We start from the raw sequence: 23185 nt of genomic DNA on the forward strand, positions 1-23185 counted from the left end.
CGTTTGACCCAAGTTAAAACAATTTAAAGGCAATGCTACCAAATACTAATTGAGTGTATGTAAACTTCTGACCCACTGGGAATGTGCTGAAAGAAATAACAGCAGAAATAAATCATTCTCTCTACTATTATTCTGACATTTCACATTCTTAAAATAAAGTGGTGATCCTAACTGACCTAAGACAGGGACTTTTTACCAGGATTAAATGTCAGGAATTGTGAAAAACTGAGTTTAAATGTATTTGGCTAAAGTGTATGTAAACTTTTAACTTTTAGACCATTTTGGGATTCAATGTATTAAGCAGAAATACATGTAAAGTTTGGAAACACTGGTTGACCTTAAACAAATGATTGTTCACTGGCTGCTGCCAATTGATTCAGACTCATGAGACAGGTGTGTGCTTACTCAAGATTAGGTTTTGCCCTTAACGCACTCTATTGCTAACAAGAGAGCAGATTTCCTCCCAGACTGCGCCATCAAGCATCATATGCCATTTTGTCACTGGATGATGCTCAGGGACAAGCCCAAGCACATTCTCTCTGGTTGGTACAACACAATGTCCTCTCTCATTGGCCAAAATAATTAGTTGGCTCCCACAAAACTTGACTAGAGCGCATCTCTCTGCATCAACGTCTTGTATAATATTCGGGTCCGGGTCTTCATCATATTTCACAACACACCACTTTCAAATCAGTCCCTCATGTATGTCTGCAATGGGCTGTATTGAGCTAGGAGATGGCTGTAGTGCTGTGCAGATGGAAGTGGAAGGTTGTGCTTTGTCTGCTTCTGATTATTGAATTATTACGGTCTATGGGCCAAAACAATCACATAGATGTGGAGTCATTTGAGGGGCATATAGGTCATCATTCTGAAGCTGTAAGACTTCGGGTGAGTGTGGTGATGTGGTCCTTGACAGGTATGACTCCATAACCACTATTTTCTGGATAGTTGATCATCTGATTCTTTGGTTTATTTTCTATGGCCTCCTTTTTTTTCTTTTTTCTCACTGGAAAAGTTGTGAGATGGATTTCAGTAACCACTTTATTTTCTCTTGAGGTATCTTTCATTTTGTTTCTTAAAAGATACTCCTGGTATCTTAAAGGATCTTGTTTGATTTTGTTAATATACACTACATGACCCAAAGTATGTGGACACCTGCTCTTCGAACATTTAATTCCAAAATCATGGGCATTAAAATGGAGTTGGTCGCCCCTTTACTGTTATAACAGCCTCCCTTATTCTTGGAAGGCTTTCCACTAGATGTTGGAACATTGCTGCTTGGACTTTCCTCCATTCAGCCACAAGAGCATTAGAGAGGTTGGGCACTGATGTTGGGCAATTATGCCTGGCTCGCAGTCTGCGGTCCAATTCATCCCAAAGGTGTTCAATGGGGTTGATGTCAGGGTTCTTTGCAGGTCAGTCAAGTTCTTCCACCCCAATCTCGACAAACCATTTCTGTATGTCATTGTGTCCTGTAACGTTAAGGTTTCCCTTCACTGGAACTAAGGGGCCTAGCCTGAATCATGAAAAACAGCGCCAGACCATTATTCCTCCTACATCAAACTTTACAGTTGGCTCTATGCATTTGGGCAGGTAGCGTTCTCATGGCATCCGCCAAACTCAGATTCGCCCGTCGGACTGCCAGATGATGAAGCGTGATTCATCACTCCAGAGAACGCTCCAGAGTCCAATAGCAGCTAGCTTTACGCTACTCCAGCAGACACTTGGCATTGCGAATGGTGATCTTATGCTTGTGTGCGGCTGTTCTGCCATGGAAACCCATTTCATGAAGCTCCCGACGAACAGTTATTGTGCTGACCTTGCTTCCAGAGGCAGTCTGGAACTTGGTAGTGAGTATCCCATTCTGTGAGCTTGTGTGGTCTATCACATGGCGACTGAGCCATTGTTGCTCCTAGATGTTTCCACTTCATAATAACAGCAATTACAGTTGACCAGGGGGCAGCTCTAGCAGGGCAGAAATTTGATGAACTGACTTGTTGGAACGGTGGCATCCTATAAGGGTACCAGTTGAAAGTCACTGAGCTCTTCAGTACGGGCCATTCTACTGCCAATTTTGTCTACTGAGATTGCATGGCTGTGTGCTCGATTTGATACACCTTTCAGCAACGGGTGTTGGTGAAATAGCCAGATTCACTAATTTGAAGTGGTGTCCACATACTTTTGCATATATAGTGTATGTCCTTGTCCTCTCCTTGGTTGATTTAGGAGGCATCTTATAGAAAAATAAAACATTATACAATTAAAGTCAGTAACCATAGTAAGTCACATAAATAGACATCAAAATCCCTCAATCAACCTAACATAATACAAAATGTAATGGTCTTATTTAGCAAACAAGTATTCAATTTCAACTTAACCATGATCATATGTGTAGTTTGGGTGTCTTTTCAGGTCTTAATGTAAGTAAAAATGTATGAACTAATACATTTTGTCATTACCATCACATTCTGTCCTTACCATCACAGTTCATTATGTGGTGGTAATGACCTGTGGTGGGAATTACATTTGTACAGTATTTGGTTATAAATAGCTGGGATTCTAGCATGCTAACTCCAGTTGAACTGCTAGCATACAATGTAGCCTATATACACATAATTAAAACATAATTAAAAAAATGTTACATAATTTGATTAAATTATATCCTATTTCGTAATGTGAGTCTCCCTCCATATCCATGGTAACCAAGTACACAAACGTTTGAAAAAACATTATTATCATGTAATTTGCTTGTCGTGGTGGTAATGACACAATGATGCAGTGATGTAAACTATTTTATATTTTCCTTTTATGCCTATTTAAAAAATAATAATAATAATTACCAATGACACCAAGATTTTTGCAGGGGTTATGGGGTTATGTTGACTCATCAGTAGGAAAGATTTGTTTCTCTTTTGATCCATTCAACAACAGAGCGATTTGATCCTTATTTCAGCAGGATGTTGTATCTATACCTTATGTCATGCCTTATTGGAATGGATTTATTGATAATATCTGTTGGAAAAAAGTTTGGATGTTGCCACACACATACCTACTTGTTAACAAAATTAAGGAAGTTTCCTTTAAAATTATTCATAAATATTATCCTGCCAACCACTATATGAAGAAGTCTAAGGAAAACGTCAACTCAAATTGCTCCTTTTGTAATGACCACCCAGAAACAGTGCATCTTTTTTGGCATTGTATGCATGTAAGAAAACTGTGGCAAGACATCAATCAGTAGGTTTATAATTGAACACATTTATGAAGATGTTACACTATTGTGGAGAGATGTACTGTTTGGATTCTTTACATACAATAGAAATAAGCAGAATCATTTTTATGTAATTAATTTCATTATTCTTTTGGCCAAATTTCATATACACAAATGTACATTTACAAACAGAAAACCACATTTTCGTACCCTACAAAAATAAATGGAACTGTATTTTAAGACGGTTAAATGCTCTACTAACAAAAAAGCTGTTAGAATTGTAAGTATATGCATGTCCCTTAAGGTCCTTGTGTAATTGTAATGTGATATTGTACCCCCTAGCTCGATTGTCTATTGTTTGTCATCTATGTATGCTTGTGTTCCCTCATGTGCTTTATGTATTGATTTGATATTAATTTAAAAAATAATAATAATACAAAATAAAAACTGAAACAAATACATTTCCCTTTGCAGTACAGTAGGAGGGCAAATGCGATGACAAAATAAATAGACCTATTTAAAAGTGAAACTGTTAGCTGTGATAATTTTAATGTAGGTGATTATGTAAATTCATTCAACATTTTACAAAGACGTTGTTGATGTCAAATCCCGCCTTTTCGAAGTTAATCTCACCTATGAGAAAGCAACACTAGAACCCAGCATGCAGACTTGTTCTCGAGAGGCGGAGCCCAATCGGTTCCATTTGCTGAGGCGCGTTCGTAATGAAAGGGAGCGCGTGAGCGGGCTAGAGCTTCTTGGTGGAGTGTCTAAATGTGCTTGACTTCCTCGCATTATATTGTGTGGAGGAGCGCTGCACACGTTGTTATAGCACACCGACATCGTACTTAGAAATACTAATCTCCTGTTCGGGGAGAATACAAAATCAAATTCAGTATTCTTTCCCGAAGTCTGTTATTCACAGCTTGCGAAAAAAATGTCGGCACCAGCGGCAAAAGTGAGTAAAAAGGAGCTGAACTCAAACCATGACGGAGCGGACGAGACCTCCGGTAAGGAATGGCGGCCTCCAGTTCACCGCCATTTTCACTTCCTTTATTAGTTCTACCAGAATCTACTACTTTAAAGTAAAATAGTTCACAAACCGTAATTTGTCGTCTTGTGGGCTTTTCACTATGAATCTGGACGGTTTTGGGTGCAGTCAGTATTGTCTGTCTTGAGTGCGTAGTTAGTTCTGTCTCTAGCTGTTAACGCTACTACGTTAGACCGGTGATGGAGGCCATGTTACCTAGCTAGCAACATTTCTTAACTGGCTAACTAATTGTCTATTCAATGAATGTCCTGTTAAGTATTTTCGTTCTCAAGTCTAGTCGTTGCTACTATAAATACAATTGCAAAACGTTTGTTTATAATAGCCTGTGTATTCGTGCAGTTGACTGAGGATTAATGTGTTTTCTATGTTGAATGAAATAACGGTGGCCTAGTGTTACTTTGTTGTTGTGCATATCCGCCATGATGAAGCTAGCCGTAGCTAGCTAGTTTGCGAATGTGAAATTGGCAACATGGCTAACTGTAGTTAGCTACCATATAGTGAACCACAGTTTTCGAGAAGTAGCCCATTGGAAGAGTTTTAACGGATGTAACAATGGAGGGTTATTTGTCTAACTTGGTCATAGTCTCGATACAATGCGCACTTACCTAGCTATTAGACAGTGTTGGGGAAGGAGGCAGATGGTGTAGTGTGCGGGGTCCCACATTTAAACCACGCGGCCATCCTCACTGTAGCCAGCAGGAAACGCCGTTTGCAAGCTGCTATAAAATCGCTAGTTACAAAAAGGTGCTGCTAAAACTCATGCATTGCAATTAACTTGTTGGTTAAGATTTATATCATATTTCCGCAAAATGTTCACCCCTTTTCAGATTGCAAATCGTTCGTGATTAGCTCATGCAACCTTTGGCAATGATTTTCCATCAATGGTCCTGAGAGCAGCAGCTTGTTGAGGGTCAATTTCAAAACCATTAGCTCGTAACTTTGTTTGCTACAGTTAAGTTGCATCTTTAATTCTTTGTTGGTAATGCGCAGGAAGTTGGTAGATACTCTTTAATTTTGACGTCTAGATACTCTTTCATTTTGACGTCTATTGAACACCAATGCACTGCACCGATCGTCTCCAATATTTTCTGACATTATTGCATTTCTTTTCCTAATAGAAAAAGAGCAACAGGAAGCTATTGAACACATCGACGAAGTTCAAAACGAAATTGACAGGTACGCCAGTCAAGTAGTCAAGTTAAAATTTATATGTATCAGAAAAACTCAAGCGTTTAACTGTGATAATGGTGCTTGATGTGCTATCTCTTTTCTCCAGACTGAATGAGCAAGCAAGTGAGGAGATATTGAAAGTAGAACAGAAATACAATAAACTCCGTCAGCCGTTCTTTCAGAAGAGATCAGAACTGATTGCTAAAATCCCCAACTTCTGGGTCACCACATTCGTCAACCATCCACAAGGTGAGCTTCAGCACATCCCTTTGGGCTCTCACAGGATTTTACCACTGGAACCTAGAATATTCAGATTCTGACTTTTTCTTGTTTGTCCCTGCAGTTTCTGCTCTTCTTGGGGAGGAAGATGAGGAGGCACTTCACTATCTGACCAGGGTGGAGGTTACAGAGTTTGAAGATATCAAATCGGGCTACAGAATAGATTTTGTAAGTGATAATGATTGCCATCATATAGCATTCACAGAATATTGCATTAATGTCTGGACTTTATAGCATACCTTAAAATGTACTCAATTAAATTGATGTGTTCCAGTATTACGATGAAAATCCATACTTTGAAAACAAAGTCCTTTCCAAAGAGTTCCATCTGAACGAGAGTGGAGACCCATCCTCAAAGTCGACAGAAATCAAATGGAAATCAGGAAAGGTATTTCACGTTAGTATTTTCAAATGCTTGGTAATACTGCAGTCAATTAATGCATGGCATTTGGCAGAAACCAGTGCGTCACTTTCTTTAAAAAGTCTGTTCAACGTAATGGCAAAACACTACCTGACTGTTGTATGTACCTTAGTGATCGGAGCCTTTTGGTTTTCATGCCAGGTAGTTGTGGTCAGTATTTCATTTGTTTTGCTATGCAATCAAACTCGTTGCTTTAAAACAAAAACAATCTGGTTTGTAATTCCTGTGATGTTGTCTCTGAAGGACCTGACAAAGCGCTCCAGCCAGACACAGAACAAAGCCGGCAAGAAGAGGCAACATGAAGAGCCAGAGAGCTTCTTCACCTGGTTCACTGATCACTCAGATGCTGGGGCAGATGAGCTGGGAGAGGTTATCAAGGATGACATCTGGCCAAACCCCCTGCAGTACTACCTGGTGAGTGGTCTCCACGGCATAACACCTCCCTCTTATCAATGTTCTCTTTACTTTGAATGGGACTTCTATACCTGTTGTGCTACCTACTGTATTGTTAATTCTTTGGATGTGTCATTTTGATTGTTTAATACTGTTAGTGTTCATGTTTTTTGTTTTTATTTCACTTTGACCTGTGTTGTTGGAGCTCTGAGTTTAAGATTGCCACTGTACCCTGTAATTACAACAGCAACCCTGTACATGTGACTAAACGTCTAATCTATTGTCTGCGGTCACCCAGGATGTATAGTTAAAACGTTGGCTTAATTTGATTGGCAGGTTCCTGACATGGATGATGAGGAGGGTGACGGTGAAGATGATGATGACGATGAGGAAGGCCTTGAGGACATTGATGAGGAGGGTGATGAAGATGATGGGGAGGAAGATGAAGAGGAGGATGACGGAGATGATGGGGAGGTATGCCCTAAATAATTAATTAGCTCAATTCACTATATTCAATAGTGAAATTTGTTTGAACAGTATTGATTTTTCTTTCCTTTTGTTTAGGATGATGGAGAAGATGACTAAACCGGAAAGTTAAATAATCTACCAATACCCTTTGCTATTTCCCCCCCATTTGGTTATCCACCCATATTTAGGAGAATGATTTTTTTACTTTTATTTTGTGCTTCATTTCCTCATTCTGAAGCCTCTCCTATCTGTGCCATGTTTAATTTTTGTCTCCTCTAAAACCAATGTCAAATTCTTGCCTTTGAATTGTCAAACCACAATAATTCCCACATTCATCTAGGGGGGGGGGGGGGGACTACTAGAATAAGCATGCCATCTTGTAGTTAAATGAATGGCAATTTCTATAAATTGTTCTTCCTGTTAACGGTTGTGCGATTTTAAATTAACAAAAGCCATGGTGCATCGACTTGGCACTAGTGGACCCCTCCAGTTTTTATACTTTTGTTCAGTTGGGAGTAGATCCCTTAAAAAAATCCCCCTATGTGGTTAAGTCAACAGATAAAGTACTAGCTCATTCCTATCAGTTCTTGCAATGTTTGTGGTCTATGCTGGGGTAGGGCAGAGAGACATCTTAGGGTGTTGGGGAGGGTGGGAATTTTGAGGCCATTACTATGTTGTTTTTTTTTCATTTGTATTGTTTTACAGACATCCGTGAGATTTGAAATTACATTTTTAATAAACAAAACAAAACGTTAAAAAAAATGCTTGTAAATTTGGGCCCCCACTGCTTCATGGAAAATGACCTTGTTATCTCATGGAATTTGCATCTAATCACCATTTTTTATTTTCTGCTGGGGGAAAAAAAATGTTTTAAACTTAGTGTACAAGTTTCTTTGTTACAATAAAACTTAATGTGTACACGGATGTTTCATCTAACCAACCGTAGTTCAATTAGTTATCTAGAGCCAGAAGCTACATGATAAATGTCTGTCTGGCTGTTACATCTAGAATTGTGGTATGCTCGCAGTTTTGGACTGGTATGTTAAATTGTCAGTAACAGTATCGATCTCAAAAGTGCTTACTTTGTGTATTACAATCACAGGAAATACCACATGCTGTATTGCTTTTTATTTATTATGAAATGCAAAAAAAGTAGTTTTTACAGCCAAGTATAATTTGTAGCTTTGAATGCAGCAGATGTCAACTTCTGAATGATTTCGGAGTCAGTAGTGTTGATGCAAATTTTTCTTGTAACAATCGATTAGTGACCAAGGCCACAAATGTCTCCTCCGATTCCTCAAATTCCCCTTTGGTTAAAGTCTTTGGCCATTCAATGGGTTGAAAAGCCCAACCTGTGGGGGGAATCACATTATTACAAGACAGCATAAGGTAGTCATTTGATTTTGCAATTGTTGCCTGAGGTTAGAATAGACCCACTTGCCAGACACGTTTGGTTCATGGATGAGACACGCAATCAAAATATATAATTCCCAACCCACCAAGGTGTGCGTTACATCGCGGACATGTAGCCACTGTCCAGGCATATCCAGGATACCAGGTGAAATGTTTGTCCGCAGGCCAGTGCTTGACAACGTCTGCCTTTCTGAAAGTCATGACTTCAAACTGGTAGCCCTGTGGGTTTTCGAACCGCTGGACGGGCACTCTTCTTTCTCCAACAACCGTATCATTTCTATAAGAGAGCGCAAGTCGACTGTGGATAAAGTTGGCATCTTTCTCAAAAGCCAATTCATGTCCACAGGACCTGCAGAGTAACAAGTCACCGACTTCTTCGCCAACACAGGATTCGACGAGTTTAAAGTCGCACAGAAATGCAGTGAAAAACGTAAGTGTTTGTAGCCGAATTCCCCACAGCTGTCTCACTCTGACCGCCATTGTTGGCAACAATGTAGCAACTCGAATCGCATATTTATACTTGTGTATCATTATTGTATGTGTGCAATCGTGCAAATATATTTTACACCTAGGTGCAAATCAGGAACGAGCGAGTTCGGAAGAAACACGAGTAGTCGGAAATGGCGCTTCCTTACAGCCGATTCATAATATTTATAGACATCTCAAATTTGGTTCGTTCGAAAACCTCCCACATTAACTGGAAAACCACGTAATGTTTACAAGGACCGGCGTCAAGATCGAATGAATCCTTTATCGCTTTGCGCCGTCTACATGTAGGGGGTGGCATTTCAAGGAAATATTACGTGTTGAGTGTAATATTCATGTGTAAACATACTGAATTATATTTGGATGCATTTTACCGCCATATACTGTGCTATGATTGGTTAAGACCACCCAAATGGTTAGGTCATGGTCCGTTTGATCCTGGTTGGAGATACGTGGACATGCCAGTTATAGCTAGCTAATAAAGAGCTACGTGAAGAAATATCCTGTAGTACTGCATTTTATTATTTTGTACAAAGTGTGCAAACAAGACATTGAGGACGTCCTGTTACTACTGGCAACGTAAACTCGAACGTGGGTTCAACGAATGTTCTCCAATCACAGACAGGTGTCGTTACAAATCGGTTATGAACGAGCCAATTGCGTACGAGATGACCGGGTCGTGTCCAGCCAGCAGAGATTCAGTAGGTAAACAAACGTTTGTAAGGGCTTCGGTAAGCTGTAGAGCACGTTTATGAATAAGGAACATCTTACATTGTTTGGGTTAGCTTGCTGGTCAGGCATTTTGTGATCTCGTGAACTAGTCATTTCAATTAGCAATTTTGACAGTAAAATAAAAAGTAAAAATTTTTCAAATACATGTTTATTTAAATGGGTAGTTGCTGGTCGGAGCTAATCGTGAACATGATGCCTTTACTGTTATTGTGGTTAGCTGAGTAAACTGAACTTGACAATATGGAGTTGAGTTTACTCGGCTTATTGTCTCTGGTGTATGACTTTCTGGCAGCTAGAGCAAATTCTGTTCTATCATGTGCTCCAATTTCTAGATGAACTGATTATTGGTAAATAATGAAAACGCGTGATTCTTCCCCACCATTGCACGTTCACGTGCCAGAGACCACACCTGTACATGTACACCTGAAGAGGAGTCAGAAGAGCTGTACTGCAAAGACCCCACAGGTTAGTAAATGTTTTGTCAATGAAGTGATCCACTTACTCAACCTTCGAAATAAAGTAGACCTACAGCAGAAATAGGCCTCCCTTGACTGCCTCAACAGTTGCATGTCAGTCAACCACTGCTCTCTTTGCAGATGAAGATTAAAGAGGTGCAAAACAAAGGGGATATTGGGAACCTGCGTGCCAGAGCGAGGTCCCGGGCCCCCTGGGTGCCGGCCCCAGGAAGAACCTCCACTCAGGATGACGCATACAAGTGGGAGGTCCTGTAACTGTTTGCTCCTCACAGATACATTTTCATCCAATGCTATGGACGTTCCTTACGTTTTACATTGACAAAGATCCATTATTTCTCACTTCCCACAGATATAATATCCTACATGTTATCATTAGATATACTACCAATGTTGATTTTCATGTCTCTCAGGGGCCTTCATACTGTCTGGAGATCAAACCTGTATCACATGCTAAGCCTTCCTTGTCCCCACTGCAGTTGACTGACCTGTCTGATGAGGATAAACAAGAGCAGAGGATGCATAGCCAGTGTAACAAATATAGGAGGAAGATTGATGGACTCATGATGGATGTTGGGTCTCCAAAGAATTACGTATGTACAGTGCCTTCAGAAAGAATTCATACCCCTTGACTTCTTTCACATTTTGTTGTTACAGGCAGAATAAAAAATGTATTAAATCATTTTTTCTCTCACCCATCTACATACAATGTCCCATAATGACAAAGTGAAAGCAAGTTTTTTGACATTTAGCAAATGTATTGAAAATTAAATACAGAAGTATCTAATTTACATAAGTATTCTCACCACCAAGTACATACTTTGTAGAAGCACCTTTAGTGCTGATTACAGCTGTGAGTCTGTGTGGCCACACACACCTCCAACTCAATCATCAAGTTTGCAGACCGCACAACAGTAGTAGGCCTTAGTACCGACAATGATGAGCCAGCCTACAGCGAGGAGGTGAGGGCCCTGGGAGTGGTGACAGGAAAATAACCTCTCACTCAACAAAACAACAAAACAAAGGAGCTAATTGTGGACTTCAGGAAACCGCAGAGGGAACACCCCACTATCCACATCGACAGGACCGCAGTGGAGAAGGTGGAAAGCTTCCAGTTCCTCGGCGTACACATCACTCACGATCTGAAATGGTCCACTCACACAGACAGTGTGGTGAAGACGGCGCAACAGTGCCTCAATTTGTCTTGGCCCCTAAAACCCTCGGCAGCGTACCCTAGTGTTTAAAACTTTGCACTAGTAACCGACTAGCAAGCTGCCTGCCCTCCTGAACATCTATAGCACCTGATGTCACAGGAAGGCCAAAAATATTTACTGCTTCATTACAATACAGAGCCACGATCTCACTGGAATTCAGCAATATCATGTTCATCCCTCTTGTTTGTTGCATAATTGTGTCCAGTAAACAAATATGTGTGTGTGTTTCTGTCTGCTTTTGGTGGTCAGGGGAGGCTGTGGAAGAAGGAGCGTATGATGGAGCACCAGTCAAAGTGTCTGAGCGCATGCCAGCGTGTCATCGACGAGCAGGAGGAGGAGCTGCTGGATGCCAACAAAGAGCTGGACCTCAGAGAACGAGAGAAGATCTCCATCCAACACTCCCTAAGGAAGAGGGGCGAAGCAGGCTACAACAGGTGAGGACTCCACCTGTAATATCATAAGGACATTTAGTCATCAAGCATAGGATTATCAGTATTAGATTGAGTAGCCAATAGAATAGAATGAAAATACATCTGAACTATTTAATGTTTACAAGACAACTTAAAAATGTGTGAGGCAGTTTAGGAACAGCATGGTTTTAAACTTTCCATTCTGTGCAGTGCTTATTCGGGGACTCTACACGGGGAAAGACACATGCTACTGAGGAAGCTGGTAGAAGCGGAGTTTGACGGGGTGGCAGTGGTCACACAGTTGACAGCATTGAATGAGTCCATGGGTGGTGTGAAAAAGGTGAATTTGATACAAGTGACCCTGTTAAATATTAAATATGGGCTTTAAAAAATAGTTATTTAAGACTGTCCTTTCTCCTTGCTAGGATAAGCGGTTGTCCAAGGCGGACACTGCCCTGCTTGGTAGGCAGCAGGAGTTGCTGACAAAGAAGATAGAAACATTTGAAAGCACAAACCGCACTCTCCAAGAACTCCTCAGGGAATGCCATGAGCGAGAGGTACTCTCTCCAATACATTGACTTGCTCAGACTGACGAGGACAGTGGCTTTGAAAAAAATATCTAAAATGACAATTAGAATTGTGGTCTTATATTTTTGTTGATGTATTTATTGATAGATCGAATCATTGAGGACGTCAGAGCAAAGGCAAGGCCTACTGAAGAGACTGGCGGACACAGAAGCAGAAAAAATTGTGTGTATGCATCACCATGTTCCTGTGTATATCACCATGTGCTTTTATCTGTTACATTTCCCTTTTATATTGGTTTCCTTTCACTCTGTGTGGTGCATAGCCATGGTCATAGATGACGTTAAGAATGTTGTTTCTGTTTTTCTGGCTTTCAGCATCTTGCTACAAAACTCAACAACAAGGAGAAGGAAGCCACCCAGCTTGCAGTACGTTTGGATTCTGAAAAGGTACATCATTGTCTCTACTTCTCTAGATTCTCATTCTTTTGCATTTGATGTGGAGCGAGATCATAAAGATCATTATTTATTTATAGAAATATAAAAAAAATATACATCAAATTGGTGGATACTTATTTTTGTCCTATTTCAGTCATGTACAAGTGTGTAAATTTATACCTGTATGTAAATGAAAAATGCTCTGGGATTTGAAACAGCAACCTTTTGGTTAATGGCGCAACGCTCTAACCGCTAGGCTACCTGCCACCAGTGCTCACAAATAGCATCTTATTAATATTCATCAATCCATATCCTCCATACAGGACATTGTGAAGACCACAGGAGAGCTGTCTAAAGTTCTGGAGTCAACCTGCAGCCAGCTTATGGTTCAGTTACGCAGCAAAGAGACTGAAAATGACCGCCAGGCCGGCCGGAGCAAAGTGGGTACCAAGGTTTATAGGCCACAGAATTAATAGAGTCTGTTATTTTTTGGTCCTTGGGGGCAATTCAAGGAGTTGGTCTGATGATGCACTCTGATGTCATCGGCCTCCCCCTTGCTTGCCAAAACAATAGAGGAGCAATTGAAGACACTTGTGCCATGTCAGAGGATACCTGGACCACCTATTGAGCCATTTGTTAAGTAAATCCGGTGATAAATGAGATTCTAGGGAGGCTGGAGTGGGTCTTTAAAGTATAGACTCTGGAACATCTGACCACAACAATCGTCTCTCTCCATTACTTCCTCTTATCTCCCTTCTTTGTGTGGAGTAGGAGATGGAGCAGACCCAGGAGCAGCAGAAGGAGGAGATACAGGCCCTGCTGGAGCAGCTGAAGCGACAGAGTAAAGAGGACAAAGAGAGTCTGAAGCTGGCCAACCAGAGGCAGAGGGCAGAGCACAGTGAGGATTCAGCCAGACATCTCTCTGCACAGCTGCTGGAGAAGGTCAGACACTCACTGGTCCTCAGGCTGCTCTCATGGGTTGACACGTGGTGTTGGGTGAATATTATTAAATTCTGTGAATATTATATGCTATGAATATTATTAAATGGGAAGAGTACATGTATACTTAGCCCCCTCTGAAACTTGTGCCACTTCAGTTTTAGTTTCTTATAATATCCTTATATAAAAATAGCATAAAAGTTAAAATGATTGAGTGGCCGGTTGGTGTGAAATCTGTATCACTTACTGCGCTGAATCAGCACCATGGACAGAGCATGCCGCGGAGTGTGTGTGTTTATGTGTAGGGGGCTATTTGTGGGGCGGCAGCATACCCTAGTGTTTAAAACTTTGGACTAGTAACCGAATGGTTGCAAGATCGAATCTCCGAGCTGACAAGGTACAAATCTGTTGTTCTGCCCCTGAACAAGGCAGTTAATCCACTGTTCCTTGGCAGTCATTGAATATAAGAATTTGTTCTTAACTGACTTGCCCAGTTAAATAAAGGTAAAATAAAAATAGAAAGCCACTGGGTGGTTAGGTAGGCTATGACTGCTCATCTGTGGTAGGCTATGACTGCTCATCTGTGGTAGGCTATGACTGCTCATCTGTGGTAGGCTATGACTGTTCATCTGTGGTAGGCTATGTGAATAACATGGCAGGCAATGTGAATAAACTGATATGCCTCCCTGGAATATTGGATTTTGATTTATAAGGAGTTTACAGTTGTTTACAGTTGAAGTTGCTTCACTCAACTCTGGCTCACTCACCCCAATACAGAGTTTAATTAGCTTCTTAGCTAGCTGCAAAAGCCATTATTAGCCTATTTAGCTCTAACCAGCTAATCTGCCACGATGGATATCAGAAATACCACTGAGGCCGCTGCCAAGACCAGCAGTGATGATGCTGATAGAGCGCAAATGAGATTTTGCGCGAACATGTCACTTCTTGGTCAAAAGCACTCAAATGTCTCGGTATTTGAACTTTTATGTTTATTGTGGTTTTAGCAGAATTCAATATAATTCCAATGCAAGAACCCAAATGACGCCCCTGCGTATAAATACATATTGATATGTTTCATCATTGAAATAGATAACCATAGAAATAGAATGTAGGCTTTATTGGTAGGCTATTGCTTTTCATGGTTCTAAATGGAAATGTATGTATTGAAAACGTGTTTATAGTCGGCTGGCATTGCTTAATTGATTATGTGGTTGGGTCGAATTTGATCCACAGAAGTGTATTGTGCCATATCGCAACCTGTTACTGGATGCATGAGCTGCATGATTTTCCATGTTTTTAGCTGGCCTATTTATTTGGCAAGACAGCTGTGCATGGCTGCATCTCATTGTAGTAGGCTATTTGCTTTCACCTTTTGTTTACTGCTTCTTTTTTTTAACTACTTTTTTAAATGTAACTAGCCTAAATATAGATTGTGTCATGCCTTTATCAATCTAATATTTAGTTTCTAGGCCTATAGCAGGCCTACCACTGTTTTGTTCTGTTCGCATTCAGTTGTCAGTATTCTAAGCAAAACTGCTATTCAGTATTTTTGTTTTGCATGACTAACTAGGCTACTACTTTCAGCATTTAGTTTGCATTATTTTGGTAAGACAGCTGTGTGTACGGCGGCATTCACATAGGCTGTTTGTAATAGGTGAATTACCTTATCTATCTTGTAGCCTATATCCATTGCCAAATAGGCCTTGCTTTAGTGTATAGGGTGCTATCCATTGTGCTGATACATGGCAGCGGAGATTGGCACGAAATCTGTAGCCAATCTGTCTCTTCAAAAGCACTCAATGGTCTCCGAGTCTCTGCATTTGTACTTTGTTTAGAGTGATATAAGTAGAATTCAATGTAATTATAATGCATGAACCCTGTTGAATTGTACCCTCTCATTGATTTCAACCGCCCCCTTAGTTACTTTATCTTTGGCGCCGGGTCTGGGCCCAAGAGTCACACTTCCCTATGTATTTGTGTGCCATAATTCAGGAGACTGAGTTGGCAGAGGCCCTTACCTCAGCTGAGAGCTGGTGTACCCGCCACTCTAAAGAGGTGACTGTTAAGAGCCAGCTTGAAGTGGAAATCGCTGTTCTCAAGAAGTGAGTAATTGTGACTGTTCGTTATGAAGGGTTCAAAAACTTTCACTCTGTTTTTTGAAATGTTTTATTTCACCTTTATTTAACCAGGTAGGCAAGTTGAGAACAAGTTCTCATTTACAGTTGCGACCTGGCCAAGATAAAGCAAAGCAGTTCGACACATACAACGACACAGAGTTACACATGGAGTAAAACAAACATACAGTCAATAATACAGTATAAACAAGTCTATATATGATGTGAGCAAATGAGGTGAGATAAGGGAGGTAAAGGCAAAAAAAAAAAAGGCAATAGTGGCAAAGTAAATACAATATAGCAAGTAAAACACTGGAATGGTAGATTTGCAGTGGAAGAAAGTGCAAAGAAGAAATAAAAATAATTGGGTGCAAAGGAGCAAAATAAATAAATAAAATGTAAAAAATACAGTAGGGAAAGAGGTAGTTGTTTGGGCTAAATTATAGGTGGGCTATGTACAGGTGCAGTAATCTGTGAGCTGCTCTGACAGTTGGTGCTTAAAGCTAGTGAGGGAGATAAGTGTTTCCAGTTTCAGAGATTTTTGTAGTTCGTTCCAGTCATTGGCAGCAGAGAACTGGAAGGAGAGGCGGCCAAAGAAAGAATTTGTTTTGGGGGTGACCAGAGAGATGTAACGGTTTGTCTTTGGCAAATTATCTTGTAAAAACGTTGTCTAAAACCTTTTAAGTGTTTCTCATTTCTTCTTTTCTGATATCTTCGTTATGTGCTCTGCTGACTTATCTGTGCAGCCAGGTGAGTGATCTGACTGCACAGATCCACACTGTGGAGGAGAAAGGCCATCCAGAGAGGGAGGGGTTCCTGGACCAACTGCACCGCCTCACCTCTGACAACTCCTCCAACAAACTACAGAACCAGAAACTGAAGGTAAACATCTGTTTTTCTTCACTACAGTCATCGAGTGTAATAAACTGTAGAATATTAGACATAGTAAGGATTGAAGATAGAATGTTTTATAACTTTTAATGTCTGGAGAGTTGTTTAGTTATTTGTGCATCTTCTTCTTGAGATCACCCTGTCTGCTGCAGAGGAGAACCTGATGCAGTCCCAGTCTGAAGCCCAGCAGCTGAAGAGTTCAGTCAAGAAGCTAGAGAGCCAGGTGGAAAACTATAAGCGCAAGGTACAGTTGATCAGCATACCAGAGTGTGGGCTGTACTTCAACCTTATGAGAAGCTAAGGTGTTATAATCCAGCAAAAGATACTGTACATGCTTCATGCTATCCAGTCTGTAGCATAGATTTTGAATAGATAAGTGACCATGTGCTGCAGGTTCAGAGGGCTCGATTAGAGTCAGAGGAGTACTGCTTAAAGCTGGAGATCTCTGAGAAACATGCACAAGGTATGAAGGCTGACCTGGAGAGAGAGATTGAGCAGGTCAGGAGGCAGCTGCTGGGCCGTCTGAAAGAGCTGGAGCCTCTGCCTGAGAGGCTGAAGCGTTCTGAGCTGCAGTTGAGAGTGGCCCAGGAAGAGACACAGACTCAGGAGAGGAGAAACACTGAGCAAAACAATGCCCTGTCTGAACTCAGACACAAGGTATGCACACATAGTGTAAATGGACAGTTGTCTGTTCACAAATTGATTCGGATCTGTGTTTGAATAAGAAGGGTGTCTGTGTGTGTCTCTGTGTAGGTGGAACAACAGGGATGTTGGGTGGAGACTTTTCAAGAGAATAATTTTCTTCTGGTGGAGGAGCACAACAATCTGCAGCAGAAGATAGAGATTATAGAGAGGTAAATCATATCAATACCCGAGAGGGAGATCGCCTATTTGGTGACCCTATGGACAATGATCACACTCAGGTCCACAAGACATCCTTACATGTTTCTGCTGGTCAATGTCTGAACTGTTCCTTCCCTCCCCAGGAAACTGGAGGGGGCAAACTTGCAGAACAGAGATATGGTCCATGTAATCGGCAAGCGGGAGGAGACCATCCATAGCACCCAGAAACAGCTGGAGGAGCGGGCCCGGGAGTGCAGCATCCTCTCCAAGCAGCTGGAGCAGGCCTTCAAGGATGGTCAGAGAGAGGTCTGTCTTACTCCTGAATATCACATAAATACCTCTGCAGTCTTTCTGTTTCAGCCTCAAGATTATTTAGTTTTTACCGGTTTGTTAATGTTATTCTGAGTGTCAACTTGATCATTTTGGTTGGACGTTTAGGCGGATCAGAGCCTGGAGCGGGCTTTATTCAAAGAGAGGTCCATCCAGACCAAGGCTCTGGACCTGGAGAGCCAACTGGGCCTCAGAAAGACAGAGCTCAGTCAGTTACGAAGAAGCAAAGAGGATGTGAGTGAGACATTTTAACCCAACAACCTAGTTTTATAGAGTTATCTATGTGTTATACATTATACATCCAATATATTTTTAAATATTTGTTCTAACTTCCCAATCAATTGCAAGGGACAGGAATACTGTGTAGTTCTGTCCTTGAGCTGTTCTTGTCTATTAATGTTCTGTATTATGTCATGTTTTGTGTGGAAATAGGAAGAGTTGCTGCTGCTATAAAGTGGTGGAAAAAGTACCCAATTGTCATACTTGAGTAAAAGTAAAGATACCTTTAATAGAAAATGACTCAAGTAAAAGTGAAAGTCACCCAGTAAAATACTACTTGTATAAAAGTATTTGGTTTTAAATATACTTAAGTATCAAAAGTAAATGTTATTGCTAAAATGTACTCAAGTATCAAAGTATAAATCCTTTCAAATTAAGCAAACCAGTCGGCACTGTTTTCTGATTTGTATTTATTTACGGAGAGCCAGGGGTACGCTCCAATACAGACATATTTACAAATGGAGCATTTGTGTTTAGTGACTCCACCAGATCAGAGAAAGTAAGGATGACCAGGGAAGTTGTTTTGATAAGTGTGTGAATTTGACCACCAAAGCATTCAAAATGTAACTTTTGGGTGTCATGGAAAATATATGGAGTAAAAAGTACATTATTTTATTTAGGAATGTAGTGAAGCAGGCAAAAATATAAATAGTAAAGTACAGATACCCCCAAAAACTACTTAAGTAGTACTTTTAAAGTATTTTTACTTAAGTACTTTACAACACTGCTGCTATCGCAAAAGCTAATGGGGATCCTAATAAAATACCCCAAAATACTGTATATCTATACAAACTTCAAAATCTGAACACCATAATAAGGTATGATGTTAACTGTGTCAAACTTAATTAATATGTGTCTTTTTTTCTTTGCAGATGGAGCTACGATTCCAGAATCAGTTGAAGAACATGAAGGAGAGACTGGAACAATCTGACTCTACCAATCGCAGCCTGCAGAATTATGTTCAGTTTCTCAAAGCTTCATATAGTAATGTGTTTGGTGACTCTGTGCTATCAAGCTCTCTACACACACACTTACCAATCTGATTGAATAGTGTTAGCCTTATATTGTATGAGTTTTACCAATGATCTATTTGTTATTTTCAGTATAAATGTACTGTATACTGTTAATCAAAACTATGATAAAATCTTAAAATTGAAATGGACTGTCAGACATGTTTCACTCTTTCACAAACGACAAATTCACAACATATATGAAAAACGAAATATTTATCCAGTGTTTTTCCACAGTATTTTCCATAGATACATAAAAAAAAATATATGTTTTGATTTAATTGTATCCATTATGAGGTCAACGTAGCTTTGTAACTGTTTGGTTCCTTGACGCGGAACCATTGTTGTATCTGAACTCGAAATAGACGGAAATTGTGCACTTCGGAGTTTTACTTTAGGCGGCACCGTATGCAGCAAGCCCATTAAGCAAGCCGCTGACAAGTTAATCACGGCATCACCGATTTCTCAGTGTCGAATGTGTGTTTATTTACACGCCGACATGGTTGTTGAACGTTTACGATGGGATACATTGGAGGCTGTTAGAAATTAGATGTGTAGACGGGCGAGTCGGTCAAGGATCGATTCAGACAAGGTGGTAAATTAACAATAGTTTGGTCACCTGCATAAGAAATAGCATTTCTCTACAAGGCCTTAAAAAACTCATCAAAAGAAAGACCGAAATACAACCCAGATTGGCACGAAATGGGGGAGGTAATGAACGTGACCACTACCTAGCATTCTTGCTACTGGTTCAGTTATTGTAAAAGTTGTGTTGTGTTTACTAAAACAACATTAGTATAGTTGGCTCATGAGTAGTCTGATTTATCTGGCTGTAATACACAATTAATTGGTATATACAGTACCAGTCAAACTTTTTGGACACCTACTCATCCCAGGGTTTTACTTTATTTGTACTATTTTCTACATTGTAGAATAATTGTGAAGACATCAAAACTATGAAATAACACATGGAATCATGTAGTAACCAAAAAAAAGAAATCAAAATTATTGTATTTTATATTTGAGATTCTTCAAAGTAGCCAAACTTTGCCTTGATAGCTTTGCACACTCTTGGCATTCTCTCAACCAGCTTCATGGGGTAGTAATCTGGAATGCATTTAAATTAACAGGTGTGCCTTGTTAAAAGTTAATTTGTGGAATTTCTTAACTTAATGCGAGCCAATCATTTGTGTTGTGACAAGGTAGTAGGGGTGGTTTACAGAAGATAGCCCTATTTGGTAACAGACCAAGTCCACATTATGGCAAGAACAACTTAAATAAGCAAAGAGAAATGACAGTCCAGCATTACTTTAAGACATGGTCAGTCAATCCGCAACATTTCAAGACTTGCTTGGGCCAAGAAACACGAGCAATGGAAATTAGACCGGTGGAAATCTGTCCTTTGAGTCCAAATTTGAGATTTTTGGTTCCAACCGCCTTGTCTTTGTCAGAGGCAGAGTAGGTGTACGGATGATCTCTGCCCTTTGTGGAAAATGGCGCCGATAGATAGGGCAGCCGTGCTTCTAGCCCCAAGGTAACTTTGCAGTATTTCTTTTTTTTTTATGTGTTATTTCTTACATTATTAGCCTATAAATGTTTTTGTGTTATTACATACAGCCGGGAAGAACTTTGGGATATCAGAGCGGCGGTAATTCACCAGCATTACAACCAGGAGTACGACTATCTTACTTTTTCCGACTCAGGAGGCGCACACACCACGCACCGCTTCCGTGTATATTACTTGCTGATGTTCAATTAAATCAAAGTTTATTTGTAACGTGCGCCGAATACGACAGGTGTAGTAGACCTTACAGTGAAATGCTTACTTACAGGCTCTAACCAATGGTGCGGGGAAAAAAAGGTGTGTGTGTGTGTGTGTGTGTGTGTAGGTAAGTAATGAAATAAAACAGTAAAAAGACATTTGAAAATAACAGTTGCAAGGCTGTATACAGACACCTGTTAGTCAGGCTTATTGAGGTAGTATGTACATGTAGGTATTGTTAAAGTGACTATGCATATATGATGAACAGAGAGTAGCAGAAGCGTAAAAGGGTGGGGGCACATAATACAAATAGTCCGGGTATCCATTTTGTTACCTGTTCAGGAGTCTTATGGCTTGGGGGTAAAAACTGTTGAGAAGCCTTTTAGTCCTAGACTTGGCACTCCGGTACCGCTTGCCATGCGGTAGTAGAGAGAACAGTCTATGACTGGGGTGGCTGGGGTCTTTGACAATTCTTAGGGCCTTCCTCTGACAACGCCTGGTGTAGAGGTCCTGGATGGCAGGCAGCTTTGCCCCAGTGATGTACTGGGCCATACGCACTACCCTCTGAAGTGCTTTGCAGTCGGAGGCCGAGCAAATGCCGTACCAGGCAGTGATGCAACCGGTCAGGATGCTCTCGATGTTGCAGCTGCAGAACCTTTTGAGGATCTCAGGACCCATGCCAAATTTTTTTAGTTTCCTGAGGGGGAATAGACTTTGTCGTGCCCTCTTCACGACTATCTTGGTGTGTTTGGACCAATCTAGTTTGTTGTTGATGTGGACACCAAGGAATTTGAAGCTCTCAACCTGCTCCACTACAGCCCCGTTGATGAGAATTGGGGTGTGCTCGGTGCTCCTTTTCCTGTAGTCCACAATCATCTCCTTAGTCTCCTTAGTGACGTTCCCTCCTAGGAACGGCATGAAAGAGCACCAGTAAGCCAGTGACTCAGCCCCTGTAATAGGGTTAGAGGCAGAGAATCCCAGTGGAAAGAGGGGAACCGGCCAGGCAGAGACAGCAAGGGCGGTTCATTGCTCCAGAGCCTTTCCGTTCACCTTCACACTCCTGGGCCAGACTGCACTCAATCATATGACCCACTGAAGAGAAGAGTCTTCAGTAAAGACTTAAAGGTTGAGACCGAGTTTGCGTCTCTCACATGGGTAGGCAGACCATTCCATAAAAATGGAGCTCTATAGGAGAAAGCCCTGCCTCCAGCTGTTTGCTTAGAAATTCGAGGGACAATTAGGAGGCCTGCGTCTTGTGACCGCAGCGTACGTGTAGGTATGTACGGCAGGACCAAATCAGAGCTATAGGTAGGAGCAAGCCCATGTAATGCTTTGTAGGTTAGCAGTAAAACCTTGAAATCAGCCCTTGCCTTGACAGGAAGCCAGTGTAGGGAGGCTAGCACTTGAGTAATATGATCACATTTTTTGGTTCTAGTCAAGATTCGAGCAGCCATATTTAACACTAACTGAAGTTTATTTAGTGCTTTATCCGGGTAGCCGGAAAGTAGAGCATTGCAGTAGTCTAACCGAGAAGTAACAAAAGCATGGATTAATTTTTCTGCATCATTTTTGGACAGAAAATTTCTGATTTTTGCAATGTTACGTAGATGGAAAAAAGCTGTCCTTGAAATGGTCTTGATATGTTCGTCAAAAGAGAGATCAGGGTCCAGAGTAACGCCGAGGTCCTTCACAGTTTTATTTGAGACGACTGTACAACCATTAAGATTAATTGTCAGATTCAACAGAAGATCTCTTTGTTTCTTGGGACCTAGAACAAGCATCTCTGTTTTGTCTGAGTTTTAAAGTAGTCCTACCCTCACATCACACCCATTGGCTGTGCTGCTCATGCATTGAATATGCTCCCCAAGGATATCATGAAAATGGATACACTCTACAAGAGAGCCAAGTAAATGGTTAGGTATGTGAAGGGTCATCAAGTTATAGCAGGAATCTACCTCACCAAGCAAAGTGAGAAGAATAAGAGCAATAAGGGTGGTGTTGTCGTCATGTTCGTCGCCAAACCCACTGGCTCCATGTCATCTACAAGACCCTGCTAAGTAAAGCAGAGAGTAACTGCTTGTTTCACCTCAAAAAATAGTCTCCTTTTCACCCACCAATAGGCTTCTGTCCCTGTGACAGGACTGAAAATGTGTTACATGTCAATCTTCATTTGCTGCTTGTCTTTCTCATTTGCTGCTTGTGTTCTTTCTTTAAGAGAACACAAAAAAGCCTTGGGCTCCACGAGTTGTAAGAGCACAAAAACAGAGTAAAGGTATTGAAAGTTTAACTACTAGAAATTCAGAAAGCAAAATGCAAAACAATAGTGTTCAGATAAAG

General features: G+C 40.8%; 2 protein-coding genes and 1 long non-coding RNA gene across 4 annotated transcripts; 2 read left to right on the forward strand and 1 right to left on the reverse strand.

The window, feature by feature from the left end:
• Positions 1-3877: 3877 nt before the first annotated feature.
• On the forward strand, positions 3878-7926 carry LOC109878023 (protein SET). 2 transcript variants are annotated; one of them, XM_020470258.2, is made up of 8 exons: positions 3878-4218; positions 5378-5435; positions 5536-5678; positions 5773-5876; positions 5983-6096; positions 6373-6543; positions 6859-6996; positions 7087-7926. In XM_020470258.2, exons 1-8 carry the CDS (start codon positions 4146-4148, stop codon positions 7105-7107), a joined length of 822 nt encoding a protein of 273 aa, XP_020325847.1. In that variant the 5' UTR covers positions 3878-4145; the 3' UTR covers positions 7108-7926. The 2 variants fall into 2 exon arrangements, with proteins under 2 accessions (XP_020325847.1, XP_031674982.1); XM_031819122.1 differs by having other exon boundaries at positions 5983-6543.
• A 180-nt stretch (positions 7927-8106) lies between these two features.
• Positions 8107-9130, reverse strand: LOC109878050 (uncharacterized). Its single transcript, XR_002253325.2, has 2 exons — positions 8490-9130; positions 8107-8342 (listed from the first exon to the last, which is right to left on the reverse strand). It is a non-coding gene; the product is annotated as an uncharacterized LOC109878050 (long non-coding RNA).
• Positions 9131-9566: 436 nt separating this feature from the next.
• Positions 9567-19234, forward strand: LOC109877994 (outer dense fiber protein 2). The gene is made up of 19 exons (XM_020470243.2): positions 9567-9620; positions 9954-10086; positions 10218-10343; positions 10574-10687; positions 11558-11742; positions 11929-12058; positions 12144-12275; positions 12394-12468; positions 12621-12692; positions 13004-13120; positions 13452-13622; positions 15612-15721; positions 16480-16615; positions 16758-16868; positions 17018-17281; positions 17378-17478; positions 17611-17773; positions 17906-18031; positions 18949-19234. Exons 2-19 carry the CDS (start codon positions 9976-9978, stop codon positions 19117-19119), a joined length of 2415 nt encoding a protein of 804 aa, XP_020325832.1. The 5' UTR covers positions 9567-9620; positions 9954-9975; the 3' UTR covers positions 19120-19234.
• The last annotated feature ends 3951 nt before the right edge of the window (positions 19235-23185 follow it).

This window comes from Oncorhynchus kisutch, linkage group LG3 (assembly GCF_002021735.2).
Source record: "Oncorhynchus kisutch isolate 150728-3 linkage group LG3, Okis_V2, whole genome shotgun sequence".
In the NCBI taxonomy this organism is placed as follows: domain Eukaryota; kingdom Metazoa; phylum Chordata; class Actinopteri; order Salmoniformes; family Salmonidae; genus Oncorhynchus; species Oncorhynchus kisutch.

What these genes read in the sequence shown, in the direction of transcription:
- LOC109877994 (XM_020470243.2), top strand. Translation starts at nt 9,976, where the DNA reads ATGAAAACGCGTGATTCTTCCCCACCATTGCACGTTCACGTGCCAGAG. An exon ending in TTGGGTCTCCAAAGAATTAC is followed by an intron (nt 10,688 to 11,557) that starts GTATGTACAGTG and finishes TTTGGTGGTCAG; the next exon opens with GGGAGGCTGTGGAAGAAGGA. An exon ending in TACGAAGAAGCAAAGAGGAT is followed by an intron (nt 18,032 to 18,948) that starts GTGAGTGAGACA and finishes TTTTCTTTGCAG; the next exon opens with ATGGAGCTACGATTCCAGAA.
- LOC109878023 (XM_031819122.1), top strand. Translation starts at nt 4,146, where the DNA reads ATGTCGGCACCAGCGGCAAAAGTGAGTAAAAAGGAGCTGAACTCAAAC. An exon ending in GTTCAAAACGAAATTGACAG is followed by an intron (nt 5,436 to 5,535) that starts GTACGCCAGTCA and finishes TCTTTTCTCCAG; the next exon opens with ACTGAATGAGCAAGCAAGTG. An exon ending in ACCCCCTGCAGTACTACCTG is followed by an intron (nt 6,544 to 6,858) that starts GTGAGTGGTCTC and finishes TTTGATTGGCAG; the next exon opens with GTTCCTGACATGGATGATGA.